The 18,292-nt window shown below is 37.7% G+C and overlaps 1 protein-coding gene across 1 annotated transcript in view; it reads left to right on the forward strand.

Moving 5' to 3' along the window:
• Positions 1 to 18,292, forward strand: part of WDR49 (WD repeat domain 49) — a gene marked incomplete at its 3' end in the record, with an annotated part of 163,306 nt that overhangs the window by 18,370 nt on the left and 126,644 nt on the right. The window contains exon 2 of the mRNA XM_052645401.1: positions 12,531 to 12,971. Coding sequence (XP_052501361.1) covers positions 12,531 to 12,971 — 441 coding nt within the window. The remainder of the gene's footprint in view (positions 1 to 12,530; positions 12,972 to 18,292) is intronic.

An 18,292-nucleotide genomic window follows, 5' to 3' on the forward strand; every position in this document is an offset into this window, starting at 1 on the left:
ATTGGTCAGGCTGCTCCCTCCAAGTTTTTAAGCTTAGTTAAAAGAGATGATAGTGATGAACATGGTTTAGGTCCATAGCAGAAAATTAAAAACTTCCATGGGCTTAGAGAAAAAAGATATGAGCAGTTACACTTCTTAGGAATTATAATCTTTATGTAAAAGAGAAAGATTTATTGACTTTTTATCCTGAAGCTGCAATTCACTTCTAACTTATTTACTAGGTAGGAAATATGTTGAATTTTAGGGTATGAAGTATGAAGCATGAAGAAAGTCGCTCAGTTGTGTCTGACTCTTTGCGACCACATGGACTATACAGTCCGTAGAATCCTCCAGGCCAGAATACTAGAGTGGGTAGCCTTTCCCTTCTTCAAGGGATCTTCTCAACCCTGAGATTGAACCCAGGTCTCCTGCATTGCAGGCAGATTCTTTACCAGCTGAACCACAAGGGCAGCCGATTTTTTTTGGGGGGGGGCGGGGTATGGGAGAGCTTAATTCTAAACCTTCAATTCAGTACAGGGGTTTCAAGGTTCGTGTCTTTGTTAGTCACAAAAATTTGACTCCATTCAGATTTCTGAATTCTTGAATCATTGATATCATAATGTAAATGAAAATTATAATCAACGAAGCAAGAAAAAAGAGCAGTGTGAACTTTGGCTGGCAGACTAGTCTCTTCTGTTCTGTTGTTCAGTCTCTTATGAATGTTCACTGGTAGATGAAAATTGCGGGGATGATATAAAATGATGCATCTGTTTTGAAATAACATATCTAATCTGCTCCAGAAGATGTTCACAGTGTTTGACAGCAAACTCTAATACATATTCATAACTAACGCACTTTGTAACCAAGGGAAATTGAGGCAAGTGCAATGGAATGAAGCGTGAGGAAGCAGCATGCTAATTTTAAATTTAATTAGAGAGATGGGGAGGAAGATGCATTGAAATAGTATATCCTCATTCAGCTGCACTGAACCTTACCCAAAACTCATGCCACAAATTTGACAGAAAAAAATAATAATTTTGGTGAAGTGATTGATAAAACTAGCAGTTCTGGGGAAAACAAGATTCTGAGTTCCTACTACAAACTATTTTTTTAAATTTATTTTAAATTGGATAATTGCTTTACAATAGTGTGTTGGCATCTGCCATGCAAAAACATGAATCAGCCATAAATATACTATTTTTTTTTAATGTAGAGAAAAAGAAGCCCTGCAGAATTCTTATCATCTTAAGAAAAACTTTTTTTTTTTTTTCCAGAGGAAAGAAAGATTTCTGGTCCATGAAAGATTTCAGTTCATGGAATGTCTTTGACATGTTTAAATTCTAAATTCAGTTTGAAATTAGGAAAAGCATTAATTACTGTGATTCTTGTGATGTTTTTACTTTTGATAACCTACAACCACATGTCATTCAGTGTGATCAGTATGTTTGGGATCCTCACTGCAGTATACGGATTTGAAGAGCAGAGATCTCTGCTGTCTTATTCAGAGCTGGTTTGGCATGGATCAGACATTTGACAAATTCTTGTTCAATGAGTGAATAAATAAATCTACCTCATGCTACCTTGTATGGGCTACATGTTCAATATATATTAATAAATAGGTCAATGGGTAGGAGGATGGAAATATTTCTCTAAGTGACTTAAAACTCACCATTTGACATTAATTTTCAGAATCTGAAGGAAAATGCTTTACAATGGGTAAGGGCAATGAGTGTGACATATTAACCCACTATCAGTTTTGAAAAATATCCCAGATTTCTGACCAGATTGGATTGTGCTCTCTCCATAGTTTTAAAATTGTGCTCTCTCCATAGTTTTAAAGCAGAACTTGTATTCTTGTCTTAGGCAAGTCCCTGTTTACAGAATAGGAAAAAAGAAGAAAAATTATCTTTCTTTTACTCATTATAAAATATTGCTATAGGGAAAAGTTAAGGAAAAAACAAACATAAATAGCATTTCTAAGAGTTCGTGTTTTTTCAAAGAATTAAGTGTCTGGTTTGGAAATGTTTCGCTCTGTGTTGCCAGCAAGTAGGTCAATGCTCAGGCTTACTAGAACTATTTTTAAAAACTAATCAGTGACTCTTAAAAAAGAATAAGAATACCCCAGCTTGGTGAGGGTCTTGCATGTAAGCAATATCATACTTTGTTAATGAAAATGTAAATTTGTTTGGTCTTTTGTAGGACGATTTGGCAAAATATACCAAAAGCTCTAAGAATGTGCAAAGTCTTTGATGCAGCACTTCTAAGGAATTTCCCTCAGGAAATAATTTGATAACTAAGCAAAGATGTATGTGCAGGAATGCTTGTTGCAGGGTTGTTTATTTGGAATGGAAAAGCACTGGAACAATTCAAGTTTTTAATAATGTGGAGTATAATTGTATTTCTTCTCCATAGAAGGTTGTGTGGCCATTAAAATGATGTTAAAGACAAATATATATTACACAAGGCATAGCTAGACGGTATGATATAAAATGGAAAAAGCACACAAGGTATACATTAATAAGTCATGATACCATTTTGTAAATAATGCATAAGTATTTCTGTTTCTGCCTAGGAAAAAAGTCTGGTAGGCTGATGGCATTATGGAGGATTTTAAATTTTGACTTGTCTATATTTTGTCTTTTCTATAGTAAACATGAATTATTTCATGCAGAAAGTAAATAATTTTAAAAATGGGTTGGCACACTCATATGTTCTAATTGAAAGTACATGATCTCTTCTTGATGAAAAGAAAGGGCTGTCAATTATTTTAAAAAGCTGTATTTTCAGAAGTTTGAATTTAGGTTTAGTGCTCAATTTTTATATAAGTTACAGTGAAATCCAAATCTTGACAAAGCTGAAAAGCTGAAGAGAATTTTATAGAGTTCATGCTTTTTAATTTTTTTAAAGCTCACAAGGATTGACTGTAGCTGCAGAAGATGCTTTCCAGGCAAAAGAAAATGATTTTTAGAATATTCTCTGAAAGGGATTCAGGAAGACAAGAAGACTTTTAAAGGTCTAAAGATGGGCTTGCTGAGATAATCAACCAGACATTCTGAGTATATTAGCTTCCTTGCAGGAACAGTTGGAGGCCTTCACTGGTTATTTTCATATTCGCTCATTACATAGACATAGCAAAATAAATTTGTTGACATTATCTTAGCAAGGGCTGAATAAGAATATGTTTTTTAATAGATCGTTCACCCTTTGCTTTTATTAGAAGAGGAGTTCTAATAGATGCAGGGGTACTAATTTTTACTCAAAAAGATCGACAGGAGTGAAACTAATAGGAGTGAAAGGGTGTACTTTAAAACACTATGTGGTAGTTTTTATTTGGAAGTCCTACATTCAAGTTAGAACAAACTGTCTATGGGAAGACAGTTTTGTTAAAGCCATGCTAATTACATTTTTAATTGAAGAGACAGAATTATTTTGTACTCTGTTTTACAATGAAATCTAATTTCCTAAATTCTTAATATTTTGCTAGCTATACTAACTATATGCTTGTGAATTTAACTTGATGTGGATGTCTTCAACAATAATAAATATTGCTTGAATAAAATCATTTAAGGTGAAAAGTGTTCACTGCTGAGTCATGTCCAATTCTTTGTGATCCCATGGACTATAACTCACCAGGCTCCTCTGTTCGTGGGATTCTCCAGAAGTGAATATTGGAGTGGGTTGCCATTTCCTTCTCCAGTTTAAAGATGGCCTTATATACATATTATTTTACCGAAGCCTTATGAAACCCTGGGAAGATTTTTGGTCACACAAATATTATGTTGTAAATTCAGGCATAAAACTCAGATGCTAACTAAATTAGGACTAATTTAAGTACATGCCAAGCCATGCTAAGTTGCTTCAGTTGTGTCTGACTCTTTGTGACCCTATGGACTGTGGCCCATCAGGCTCCTCTGTCCATGGGATTCTCCAGGCAAGAATACTGGAGAGGGTTGCTGTGCCCTCCTCCAGGGGATCTTCCCCATCTAGGAATTGAACTCATGCCTCCTGTGGCTCCTGCATAGTGGGCGGGTTCTTTACTGCTGAGCTACCAGTGAAGCCCAATTTAAATACATATCTATATGTATATAAATGTTACTATATATAAGCATAAATGTAAATTTATGCATACCTATATATAAACATATAAACATATATCCAAAGATGACTCAGAGATAAATTATTTTGTCACTTAGCACTGAACCTAATACAGATTGAGAGTTTGTAACAACTAAATCATGGTATGTGCAAACTCATTTTTAAAATAAAGGATTTTCTTCCTTCTTTCCATGAAATTATCTATTGCCAAGAAGATAGGAACTGCAGGCTCACCTGAAATTCATAGAGTGGCACAATAAATAGCTCAAGACAAGATAGGAGCTGCAATTATGGTGATGAAAAGTCAGTGTTATATATGTGAAATAGTCTTGGTTGCTGAGAAGAGGTAAACTTTACTTTCACTGGACTCACCTAGGACAGTTTTATATTTGTGCCTCTGAGGAAGAGCAGCTGAAACAATGTGCATTTGCTGTTTCATATTAAGGCAAAAACTAGCATCTGCTCCTACGACCCCACTGGTCATAGAAACAGAGAGCTTCAGGTAACCGGGTGAGTGGACATATTCTTCAGACTCACTAAGATCATTTTTAAGACCATTTTTAGTGCCTTACACACACACATACACATAATCAACAAATGAATTTAGCTAAATTCTCAGGGAATAGTCATTGCTGGCATGATGATTCATTTTATAGCTCTTTTTCTTTTTTAAGATTTTTGATGTGGACTATTTTTAAAGTCTTTATTGAATTTGTCACAATATTGCTTCTGTTTTATGTTTTGCTTTTTTTGGCTGCAAGGCATCTGGGATCTTAGCTCCCAGGTCAGGGATCAAACCCACACCGCCTGCATTAAAAGGTGAAAACTTAATGACTAGACCACCAAAAAGTCCCAATTTATAGTTCTTTTATTCTTTAAACTCTTTAGCAGTCAACTGATAATAAATAAGGGCTCCCTTGGTGCTTAGTAAAGAATCTGCCTGTAATGCAGGAGACCGGGGTTCGATCCCTGAGTTGGGAAGATCCCCTAGAGAAAAGAGTGGGGAATACCAGACCACCTGACCTGCCTCTTGAGAAATCTGTATGCAGGTCAGGAAGCAACAGTTAGAACTGGACAGGGAACAACAGACTGGTTCCAAATAGGAAAAGGAGTATGTCAAGGCTATATATTGTCACCCTGCCTATTTAACTTATATGCAGAGAACATCATGAGAAATGCTGGGCCGGAAGAAACACAAGCTGGAATCAAGATTGCTGGGAGAAATATCAATAACCTCAGATATGCAGATGACATCACCCTTATGGCAGAAAGTGAAGAGGAACTAAAAAGCCTCTCGATGAAAGTGAAAGTGGAGAGTGAAAAAGTTGGCTTGAAGCTCAACATTTAGAAAATGAAGATCATGGCATCTGGTCCCATCACTTCATGGGAAATAGATGGGGAAACAGTGGAAACAGTGTCAGACTTTATTTTGGGGGGCTCCAAAATCACTGCAGATGGTGATTGCAGCCATGAAATTAAAAGACGCTTACTCCTTGGAAGAAAAGTTATGACCAACCTAGATAGCATATTCAGAAGCAGAGACATTACTTTGCTGACTAAGGTCCATCTAGTCAAGGCTATGGTTTTTCCTGTTGTCATGTATGGATGTGAGAGTTGGACTGTGAATAAGGCTGAGCACTGAAGAACTGATGCTTTTGAATTGTGGTGTTGGAGAAGACTCTTGAAAGTCCCTTGGACTGCAAGGAGATCCAACCAGTCCATTCTGAAGGAGATCAGCCCTGGGTGTTCTTTGGAAGAAATGATGCTAAAGCTGAAACTCCAGTATTTTGGCCACCTCATGCAAAGAGTTGACTCATTGGAAAAGACTCTGATCCTGGGAGGGATTGGGGGCAGGATCAGAAGGGGACGACAGAGGATGAGATGACTGGATGGCATCACCAACTCGATGGACGTGAGTCTGAGTGAACTCTGGGAGTTGGTGATGGACAGGGAGGCCTGGCGTGCTGCAATTCATGGGGTCGCAAAGAGTCGGACACGACTGAGTGACTGAACTGAACTGAACCCACTACAGTACTCTTGCCTGGGAAATCCCATGGACAGAGGAGCCTGGCAGACTATAGTCCATGGGGTCACAAAGAATCAAACACGAATAACATTTTCACTTTTTGACTTTCAATAGTAAATAAATAATAATGTACAAATAATAAGAAGAAATGTGTTGAACTCACATTAAATGGCCCCATGTGGTATCCTGCTGCTGCTGCTGCTAAGTCGCTTCAGTCGTGTCCGACTCTGTGCGACCCCATAGACAGCAGCCCACCAGGCTGCCCCGTCCCTGGGATTCTCCAGGCAAGAACACTGGAGTGGGTTGCCATTTCCTTCTCCAATGCATGAAAGTGAAAAGTGAAAGTCCAGTCACTCAGTTGTGTCTGACTCTTTGGGAACCCATGGACTGCAGCCTACCAGGCTCCTCCGTCCGTGGGATTTTCCAGGCAAGAGTACTGGAGTGCGTTGCCATTGCCTTCTCCAGATAACAGCTCTAAGCATTAGTTATTAGCTCTACTTAGAGGTGCAAGCTGAATCTCAAGCTCCTATTATGCAACCACATAATCTCCCTACTACAACTTGTGATACAAATGATACAATTGAATGAGTGAATGAATTCTACTCCTAGAGCATAAGTGGGGGCCACTGATAAAATGAGAATTAATTGTTCAGTAAAAGTTAATGCATTTATGATTCTGAGCTTGAATTAAAGTTCATATATTTTAATTGTACACTGAATTTATTAAAACTGGCATCGGATAGAATTAATAAACATAAATCTCACAGTGATCAAGGTATAATGCTTCTTGAACAAGTTAGGATTTCTTAATAAACAGCTTCCTAAATTATAACCAAATGTCTGGCAAAATCTTGGTTTTAGTTTCAGACCAAAGCAAATAAAGCTAGCGAGTGAACAATCAGCAATAGAATTGTCAAGGATATAGTACAACTGCACATATCTGTCAATTTCATAAATTGGAAGTATTTCTTAAATCTTCCCCCAGAGTATATTGGCACTATCAATGTACATAAAATTATGAAGTTGATTGTATGTATTAATTTGGGGAAGAAAATTTATTTTTGTCCTTGTTTATGGTCTATTTGCAATTCCATATTCTAGAATGTAAAAAAGAAATTGCCTTGATATTTGTCAGTCAAAACAGTTTCTTGATTGTAGAAATAAAAATAAATTACAAACTCACAGGGAGAGAATATTTTGACTCAGTGTTTTGGGTTTTTTTGTTAAATGGATTAATAACATTAATAAATGGATTAATAACAACATACATTTGAGGCATTGATTGATGTCATTATGTAATAGTTCAAAGGGCCAACATTTACTTAGCTTTCAGAAACAGTTTTCAGTTTGGCTCAAATGAAGTGTTTTTAGGTTGAAATTTCCTTCCGCATTGTTAATATCTGGGTCACTGAAAAATTTCCACCTATTTGAACTTTTAGATCAAAAAAATTCAACAAAGATGAGAATGATGGACTTCTGAGTAGTTCACATTTGCGTTTTCCATTTAGGTCTGTGATCCATTTTGAGCTAATGTTTGTAAAGGGAATAAGGTCGGTGTCTAGTTCACTTTTTTGCTATATGAATGTCCAGTTGCTCCAGCACTGTTGAAGATGTTATCTTTTCTCAATTGTATTGCTTTTGGTTCTTTGTCAAAGATCAGTTGACCATGTTTGCTTCTGCTGCTGCTAAGTCGCTTCAGGCATGTCCAACTCTGTGTGATCCCATAGACAGCAGCCCACCAGGCTCCCCCATCCCTGGGACTCTCAAGGCAAGAACACTGGAGTGGGTTGCCATTTCCTTCTCCAATGCATGAAAGTGAAAAGTGAAAGTGAAGTTGCTCACTCGTGTCCAACTCTTAGTGACCCCATGTTTACATGGGTCTATTTTGAGCTCTCTATTCTGTTTCATTGATCTGGTTTATATTCTTTTGCCAATATCACAAATGTCTGGTCATTGTTTAATAAGTCTTGAAGTTGGGTAGAGTCAGTCCTCTAACTTTGTTCTTATCCTTTAGTATTGTGTTATCTCAGTATTTAGCCTCTCCATGTTGACTTGGAGTCAGTTTGTCAGTATTAATAAAATGGCTTATTGAGATTTTTATTGGAATTGCATGGAATCTATAGGTTGTCTTGGGAAGAACTGAGGTCTTAGCAAAAGTGAATTTTCCTATCTATTAACATGGAATATTTCTCCAATTATTTATTCCTTGATTGTGCTGATAGGAGTTTTATAGTTTTCCTCATATAGATCTTACACACATTTTGTTAGATTTACATGTATTTCATTTTTGAGGATGCTAATGTAAAATGGTATTGTAGTTTTAGTTTCAAATTCTTCCTGTTCATTTCTGGTGTATAGGAAAGCAATAGACTTTTGAATGTTAATCTTGTGTCCTACAATCTTGCTATAATCACTTATTATGATAGTTCCAAGAGTTTTTCCATTGGTGCTTTCAGATATTTTACATAGATAATCATATCTTCTATAAACAAAGACAGTTTATCTTTCTTTCCAATCTTTATACTTTTACTTCCTTTTCTTGTCTTATTGCATTAAGTAGAGCTTCCAATATGGTGTTGAAAAGCCATGGTGAGAAGACATCCTTGCCTGGTACCTGATCTTAGTAGGAATGCCGCAAGGTTCTCACTGTTTAGTCTGATGTTTCTGGTTACGCTGTATGTTTGTGGTAGATACTCTCTCTCAAGGTGAGGAATTTTCTTTCTATTATTAGTTTACTGAGAATTTTTTTAAAAATTATAAATTGGTGTTGAATTTTGACAAATGTTTTTTTTCTTCATCTATTGATGTGCCATTTAACATTCATAATCATTTTCCTGAGACTGGCATTTTGCTATAACTACTGGCATATCTACTTTACAGATGGGAAAATTAAGCCTCAACAATGAAGTAACTTTCTAGTAGTTCCCACATATCTGGTGAAACCAGGATTAAACCTACAATTGTTTGACCTGCTCTACAACATGCTGCCTCCCAGTGCTTACTGTCAAATCGGACCCTTTGGTTCTGAGACAGTAGGAAAACAGATTCTCTCACTGTGAAGCTCACCAAACTAAACAGCCTGTCAGTATTAAACTACCATCTGGAATACAGATGGTTCTCATCATTGTCAGATTTTGTATTTGTGAATTGGCCTACTTGTTATAATTTATTTGGGTCCCCAAAATCAAAACTCAAGTCACCTTCATGATCATTCACAGACATGTCAGTCAGTCAGTCAGTTAGTCAGTTAAGTCACTCAGTGGTGTCTGACCCTTTGTGACTGCATGGACTGCAGCACACCAGGCCTCCCTGTCCATCACCAACTCCCAGAGTCTACACAAACTCATGTCCATTGAGTCGGTGATGCCATACAACCATCTCATCTTCTGTCATCCCCTTCTCATCCTGCCCTCAATCTTTCCCGCATTAGGGTCTTTTCAAATAAGTCAGCTCTTCACATCAGGTGGCCAAAATATTGGAGTTTGAGCTTCAACATCAGTCCTTCCAATGAACACGCAGGCCTGATCTCCTTTAGGATGGACTGGTTGGATCTCCTTGCAGTCCAAGGGACTCTCAAGAGTTTTCTCCAACACCACAGTTCAAAAGCATCAATTCTTCAGTGCTCAGCTCTCTTTACAGTCCAACTCTCACATCCATACGTGACTACTGACAGACCTTTGTTGGCAAAGTAATGTCTCTGCTTTTTAATATGCTGTCTAGGTTGGTCATAACTTTCCTTCCAAGGAGTAAGCATCATTTAATTTCATGGCTGCAGTTATCATCTGCAGTGATTTTGGAGCCCCCCAAAATAAAGTCTCTCACTATTTCCACTGTTTCCCATCTATTTGTCATGAAGTGATGGGACCAGATGCCATGATCTTCGTTTTCTGAATGTTGAACTTTAAGCCAACTTTTTCACTCTCCTCTTTCACTTTCATCAAGAGGCTCTTTAGTTCTTCTTCACTTTCTTCCATAAGGGTAGTGTCATCTGTATATCTGAGGTTATTGATATTTCTCCTGGCAATCTTGATTCTAGCTTGTGTTTCTTCCAGCCCAGCATTTCTCATGATGTATTCTGCATATAAGTTAAATAAGCAGGGTGACAATATAAAGCCTTGATGTACTCCTTTTCCTGTTTGGAACCAGTCTGGTTTTTCATGTCCAGTTCTACCTGTTGTTTCTTGCCCTGCATACAGATTTCTCAGGAGGCAGGTCAGCTGGTCTGGTATTCTCATCTCTTTCAGAATTTTCCAGTTTGTTGTGATCCACACAGTCAAAGGCTTTGGCATAGTCAATAAAACAGAAATAGATGTTTTTCTGGAACTCTCTCGCTTTTTCAGTGGTCCAGCGGATGTTGGCAATTTGATCTCTGGTTCCTCTGCCTTTTCTAAAAGCAGCTTTAACATCTGGAAGTTCATAGCTCATGTATTGCTGAAGTCTGGCTTGGAGAATTTTGAGCATTACTTTACTAGCGTGTGTGATAAGTGCAATTGTGCAGTAGTTTGGGCATTCTTTGGCATTGCCTTTCCTTTGGATTGGAATGAAAACTGACCCTTCCCAGTGTGTCCACTGCTGAGTTTTCCAAATTTTCTGGCATATTAAGTGCAGCACTTTCACAGCATCATCTTTTAGGATTTGAAATAGCTCAACTGGAATTCCATCACCTCCACAAGCTTTGTTCGTAGTGATGCTTCCTAAGGCCCACTTGACTTCACATTCCAGGACATCTGGCTCTACGTGAGTGATCACACCATTGTGATTATCTGGGTCGTGAAGATCTTTTTTGTATAGTTCTTCTGTGTATTCTTGTCACCTCTTCTTAATATCTTCTGCTTCTGTTAGGTCCATACCATTTCTATCCTTTATTGAGCCCATCTTTGCATGAAATGTTCCTTTGGTGTCTCTAATTTTCTTGAAGAGATCTCTAGTCTTTCCCATTCTATTGTTTTCCCCTATTTCTTTGCACTGATCACTGAGGAAGGCTTTCTTATCTTTCCTTGCTTTTCTTTGGAACTCTGCATTCACAGCCATGTACAGAATGCCAAAAAGTTGCAGTCTTCCAGTGTGTCTATTTCATGATGAGATCAAACTTGATGATACCCTGCCTTCTCTTATTTTTTAATTTATTTACTTTAATTGAAGGATAATTGCTTTACAATGTTGTGTTGGTTTCCTCCATACATCTACATGAATCAGCCATAGTTATACATATGTCTCCTCCCTCTTGAACTTCCCTCCCATCTCCAACCCCATCCCACCTGTCTCAGATATCATAGAGAACCAGGTTGAGCTCCCTGTATTATACAGCAACTTCTTATTAGCTATTTATTTTATGTACACACTTTGCCTTCTTATACCAGTTCTTATAAAAAGGTATTCTATTTGTGCTCCACTTAGTGTAAAGTTTTTGCATTTTGAGCTTTTTTTTTTTTTTTTGGTGATTTTCACTTTTTAAAATGGCTCCCCAAGTGTAGTGTAAAGTTCTGTCTAAGTGCAAGAAGGCTATGCTGTGCCTTTTGGAGAAAATACATGTGTTAGATAAGCTCCATTCAGTTATAAGTTACAGTGCTGTTGGCCATGAATTCAATATTAATGAATTAACAATATATATTAAAATGTCTTTCTATGGAAACAGACATAAAACAAAATTATGATTTTACCAGTAGATGAAAATATTGTGACCAGAGGCTCACAGAAACCTAACCGTGTGTTTCCATAAAAGCCATCATTCAGTATCCGCTAATTTTGTGTTTGTAGAAGATAACCATTAAAGTACATAACTATCATGAATAACCAAAATCAACTTATAAGGTTTCACTGTTTTTGTAATTGTGTGTTCATAGAGGTGACTTCTTGCTCTTGGATTAAAGTGTTCCCATGATACCATTTTACTGGCAATGCTAAACACTCCTCAGGGATTCATCTATTTTCTCTGAACTACTATATTCATTTCTATTGATGCTATAACACATTACCACAAACTTAGTAGCATAAAACTCCTAACTATATTATTTTACAGTTCTATAGCTCAGAATTCCAAAATGGGCTTTCCAGGGCTAACATCAAGCTGTGGTCAAAACGGTCTTCCTTCTGGAGACCCTCTGTTTCCGTGGCTTGTCCAGCTTTTAGAGGTCACCTGCATGCCTTGGTTCACAGTCCTGTGTCACTCCGACCTCTGCATCCACCATCATATCAAATCTCTGACTTTCCTGCTTCCCTCTGCCAATTACAAGGACATCTGTGATTGAGGATGTCAGCTTGCAGATTTGTCAATTATTTGCTCCGCAGCCCAAATTCACTTCAGTATAACACCATTGTAAGGCAGAAGGTATTTTTTGCATCTTGGAAGAATTGCTGATGAGATTCACCCTTGAGGGTAGCACAAGATAGATCTCTTTCACTGATGTCTTATTTTTGTTCTTGTTTCTAGCCCCCAGAGCCCAGTCAAACTATTTGTATGTCCAGAGAAGAGTTTGTGCAGAGGATGACGGAGATTGTTGGTTGGGGCACAAAGGAAGAATATGGAGAGCTCTTTGATAAAGTGGATGTGGCCCAAGAGGGCTTCATTAATTGGGACAAGCTGACTTCGTTTCTGTTGTTAACACTTTACGAGAAAGATGAACAAGCAAAGGCAACTGTGGTTCCCCAGTGGAGAGACCTTGAATTTCTCCCAGTGAAACACAAGGATACCATCCAAAGAGTAATTTTCTTAAAAAGTTCAAGTCGTTATCTCACCATCAGTAAGGAAGGTTCAGTAGGAATCTGGGGAGAGAATTTAAAGCTGCAAGAGACGCTTCCCATCACTTCAGATGCCACCAAGCTAAAGCACCTGTGGGTGACAAGTATGGTTTCTCTGGAAAATGTAAACAAGGTACAGAGGCTGTATAAATAAATTTATTGCTTGTTAAAGGGGGGAAATGATGGGACAAGACTCCTGATAAATAGCAAGTATAACACTAGCAGTGATAGAGAACTGCATTATTCTTCTATACCTTTAATCTGACCTGGAGGGAACACAAGTCAAGCTAAGTGAATTATTCCATTTCCCAAAATATTTTGTTGTGTGCTTTTAAATGACAAAACTGGTGGTGACTCAGATTCTTGGCTCTGTCCCACATGAGGTCAGTACATTACTAGCTGATAAGACCTTTATGCCTCTGTAGTTTTTAACAGTCTGAAAGTATATACATTTATATGCAGAGTTGAGAGGCTGTATAAGTGCAAGGCACAGATCAGAAAATTTCAGGAAACCGCTTATCTGATTTTGACTGCTGGATTAGTCAGTTTCTTAATTTTGATGGGTGGGACCCATTCAGTCCAGATACCCTCATGTAACCATACCTATAAGGAAGATAACATACTGAAAAGAAAGTCAGTTTCTGAGGAAATAATGCAGCTTAAAGAATCCATATTCTTATTATATTACATTAAACAGATGGTAAATTTTACAATGAAAAAATTAAAGTGCACACACAAGCAGAGATAATCCCATTAAGAACCAATGTTCACCCTTAGCCATGTCCAATTCATCTCCCCTTTATACTGAAATCCAAAATTCCAATCATTTAATCTGTAAATACTTCAGTATTTCTGAAAAATGTCTCTTTAGCATAACCATAATACCATATCACATTTTATATCAATAACAATAATTCCTTAATATAATGAAATATCCAGTCATGAACATATTTTATTGTCTTATGATTTTTTAATAGTTTGTCATTTGTTTTGATAGTTTGTTTGAGTCAAGATACAAATAAGGTCCAAACATTATGAATGGTTGATATGCCTTTTTTGATCCACACATTTTCCTCCATCTAATTTCTGTTTTGTATTTTGTTGTTGTTGCTATTGCTGTTGTTCAAGAAGCTAGGTGTTTGTCCTTTAGAGTTTCTCACAGTCTAAATTTCTCAGACTGTTTGCACGGGGCTGTTTAACATGGCCACTTGCTCTCTGTATTTTCAGTAAATTGGTCCTCAAGTTGAAAGCCTTGATCGTTTGTATATTTTAGAAGAGTTGTTCCTCAGTCACAGGGCACAGAATGCCTGGTTGTTTCTCTTCTTGGGATGTTAACAGATATTATGGATTATTCTTAGATACATCCATTTATCAGGAGTTGCAAGATGGTGATATTCTAATTTCATCATTTCCTTTTTCTTTATAAGCGGGAATACCTCTATAAAATAAAGAAACTCCCCATTATTAGCTACTGTGTAATACAAATTGTTAACAAAAGCAGAATAAATGCCCAGGTCTTTCCTTTTATTTACCAGTATTCAAAATAATTCGCTAGTTTTCTAATGAGATGAAAAATGAGTGCTATATCATTATTGTTATCACTATCATTATAAACTCATGGGTTTAAATAAATTTGATATATCTCAATACACTGAGTTATTATCCTGCCCCCTAAATTATACCATCTTTGGACAATGGAACTAATACAAGTTAACTGGAGTCTTTTCTGATATAACTCTATCTGTCTTTCAAAGCTTCCTCATTTCCTGGTTAGACTAGATGTTCCAGGATCATCTTATATGTTTATTAGAGCAGACCCAGGACCAGCCATTTGAATGGCTCCAAAGAGCCAGATTCTTTCAAGTGGGGAATAGTATGTTCTACTGCCAAGAATCATCAAAAAATAATCATCATGAACATTAGCTTTCTATGTGACATGCCTTGCTCTGTTAATCATCTCCAGATCACCTTGTTGTTCAGTCACAAAGTGGTCTCTGACTCTTTGTGACCCCAGGGACTGCAGCTTGTCAGGTTTCCCTGTCCTTCACCATCTCCTGGAGTTCGTTCAAATGAATTTTCATTGATTCCATGATGCCGTCCAACCATCTCATCCTCTGTCACCCCCTTCTCTCTTGTCCTCAGTCTTTCCCAGCATCAGGGTCTTTTCTAATGAGTATACTCTTGGCATCAGGTGGCCAAAGTGTCGGAGCTTCAGCTTCAGTCCTTCTAAAGAATAATCACTTTCGAGGGGATTTATTTCCACTTTAAGAAAGAGAGACTGGGCAAGGAGAGGTTGTGATATGTGCCCCATGTCACACAGGATGCAATCAATGTTGCAAGATTTGTAAACCAAGGCGGCTTGATTTCAGAACCTGTGCTTCAGAATCTTTGCTGTGTCTCTAGTGGCAGTTGACATCATATTCAGTTCTTTCTTGCTTATCTTTCATCCTTATCTGATGTTAATGTTTAGCTGCTGTGGATTAAAAATGTTTCTAGTTTATCCTTTTTTTGGTATGTGTGTGTAGCATTCTGTGCGTGCGTGTGTACTAAGTTGCTTCAGTCATGTCCTACATTTTTGCAATCCTGTGGACTTTAGCCTGCCAGGCTCCTCTGTCCCCGGGATTCTCCAGGCAAGAATACTGGTGTGAGTTGCTGTGCCCTCCTCCTGGGAATCTTCCCAACCCAGGGATTGAACCCATATCTCTTACATCTCCTGCATTGACTGGGTTCTTTACCACTAGCACCACCTGGGAAGCCCTTGTAACATTCTGTGTTATCATGTAATGTTTGTGTTGGTATCAGGTAATGACTCTGTTGCACTGTTTCTGCTTTCCAGGACTGATAATTAAATCTTAGCCTTTCCTTTGTTCTTATACAGCTTTAACGTTTACATTTTTTTTTCTTCCTTTTAAAACAGCTTTGTTTAGGTGTGATTATACAAAATCCACTGCATATATTAAAAGTATCCAAGTTGACAGATTTTAATATATGTATATAGCTGTGAAAAATCAATAGTATGATGAAGATAATGAATGCATTTTTTTTACCCTCAGATTTTCCTCGAGTAGTTTTGTAATCCTTCATCCAGCTCCTCCTTTCCTTACTTGTCAAGTAACCACTGGTATGCTTTCTGTCACTATAGACTAGTTTGCATTTTCTCATCTGTTATGTAATTGCTTTATACATGTATACACTTTTCTTTTTTGGTCTGGCTTCTTTAACATAATTAGCATAATTATTTTGAGATTCATCTATGCTCTTGGATATATGAGAAATTTATCTTTTATGGTTGTGTAATATTCCATTTTTGATATAACATATCCTCACCAATACTTGGTATGATCAAGTTTTTTTTTTTCTCTTAATTTTAGCCCTTTTAGTAGGTTTGTCAGAGAAGGCAATGGCACCTCACTCCAGTACTTTTGCCTGGAAAACCCCATGGACGGAGGAGCTTGGTTGGCTGCAGTCCATGGGGTTGCGAAGAATCGGACATGACTGAGTGACTTCACCTTCACTTTTCACTTTCATGCATTGGAGAAGGAAATGGCAACCCACTCCAGTGTTCTTGCCTGGAGAATCCTAGGGATGGGGGAGCCTGGTGGGCTGCCATCTCTGGGGTCGCACAGAGTCAGACACGACTGAAGCAACTTAGCAGTAGGTTTGTATTGTGTCTTATTGAGGTTTGATTTCAGTTTTCCCTAATGAGTAATAATGTTGAGCATATTTTCATGTGCTTGTTTCCTACCTATATATCCTTTTCAGTGAAGTGTTCAAATTCTTTGACCACTTTTATTGGGTTTATTTTGTTACTATTGAATTTTGAGAATTTTGTATATATTCTATATGCAATTATGTGATAGATAATTTACAAATATTGTATCCCAGTTTGTGCTTTTTCTTTTCATTCTGTTAACATCCTTTTTGATAATTTCATTTTCAGATTGTCCATTGCTAGTGAATATAAATAGGTTTATAAACATGATCTTATACCCTGCAACTTTGCTGAATTCATTTATTAGTTTTAATTGGTTTTGCTGTTGTTTACTTTTCTTGCCTAATTTCCCTGGATAGAAGCTCTAGCATAGCGTTGAATACAAGTGGTGAGATTGAACATCCTTGTTTTATTTCTGATCTTAGGGAGAATACATTGTTTTTTACCATCAAATATGATATCAGCTGTATATTTTTTTCTTTCTTGTACAATCTCTTTATCAAATTTCTTTCTATTCCTGATTTGTTGAATATTTTTATCATGAAAATGCTTTGGGCTTTGTAAAATGCTTTTTTGCAGATATCAAGTTGATAATATAGCCTTTCTCCTTTATCCTTTTAATATGGTGTATTACATTAGTTGATATTTGTATGTTATCTAACCTGGCATTCCTGGTATTGGGAATAACATGTATATCAGAAGGATCTCAGATGAACTGAGTAACTCACCAAAATGTCCAAAGCCCTCACCTTAAATACCATCTTTGTTGTTGATGTTGTTTGGTTGCTAAGTCATGTCTGACTCTTTGCAACCCCATGGATTGCAGCATGTCAGACCTCCCTGTCCTTCACTACCTCCCAGAGGTTGCTCAAACTTATACCATTGAGTCGGTGATACCATCCAACCCTCTCATCCTCTGTCAGACCCTCCTCCTCCTGTCTTCAGTCTTTCTGAGTATCAGAGTCTTTTCCTATGAGTCAACTCTTCATATCAGGTGGCCGAAGTATTGGAGCTTCAGCCTCAGCATCAGTCCTTCCAATGAATATTCAGGGTTGATTTCCTTTCGGATTGACTGATCACCTTGCAGTCCAGGGGACTCTCAAGAGTCTTTTCCAGCAACACAGTTCAAAAGCATCCACTCTTTGGCATTCAACTCAGCCTTTTTTATGGTCCAACTCACATCTGTATAGTGGAAAAACCATATCTTAGACCATACAGACCTCTGCCGGCAAAGTGATGTCTCTGCTTTTTAATATGCTGTCTAGGTTGCTAAAAATACCGTCTTTAGGAAAGACAGAAGAGGGTGTTGGAGTGGTGGATTGATATTTCAAAGGGGATAAAGGCAATTTACATGAAGATGGAAAAGTAAATTTTGATGTACAAAGGTTTTCTGGGCCATACAGTGATGTTGGGACCTGGAGTAACTCTGATCTCTAGACCCTGAGTTTCTGCCACCACACACAACTAGCCTGTGGTCTTTGCAGATATCTCTGGTGATACCTCTGTTCTGGTTTTTGTCATTGTTTAGTCGCTCAGTCATGCCTGACTCTGCAACCCCATGGATTGTAGTTTGCCAGGCTTCCCTGTCCTTCATCGTCTCCTGGAGCTTGCTCAAATTCATGTCCATTGAGTCAGTGATGCCATCCAACCATATCATCCTCTGTTGCCCCTTCTCCTCCTGCCCTCAATTTTTCCAACATCAGAGTCTTTTCCCGTCAGTTGGTTCTTCACATCAAGTGGCC

Source organism: Budorcas taxicolor, chromosome 1, assembly GCF_023091745.1.
Source record: "Budorcas taxicolor isolate Tak-1 chromosome 1, Takin1.1, whole genome shotgun sequence".
In the NCBI taxonomy this organism is placed as follows: Eukaryota; Metazoa; Chordata; class Mammalia; order Artiodactyla; family Bovidae; genus Budorcas; species Budorcas taxicolor.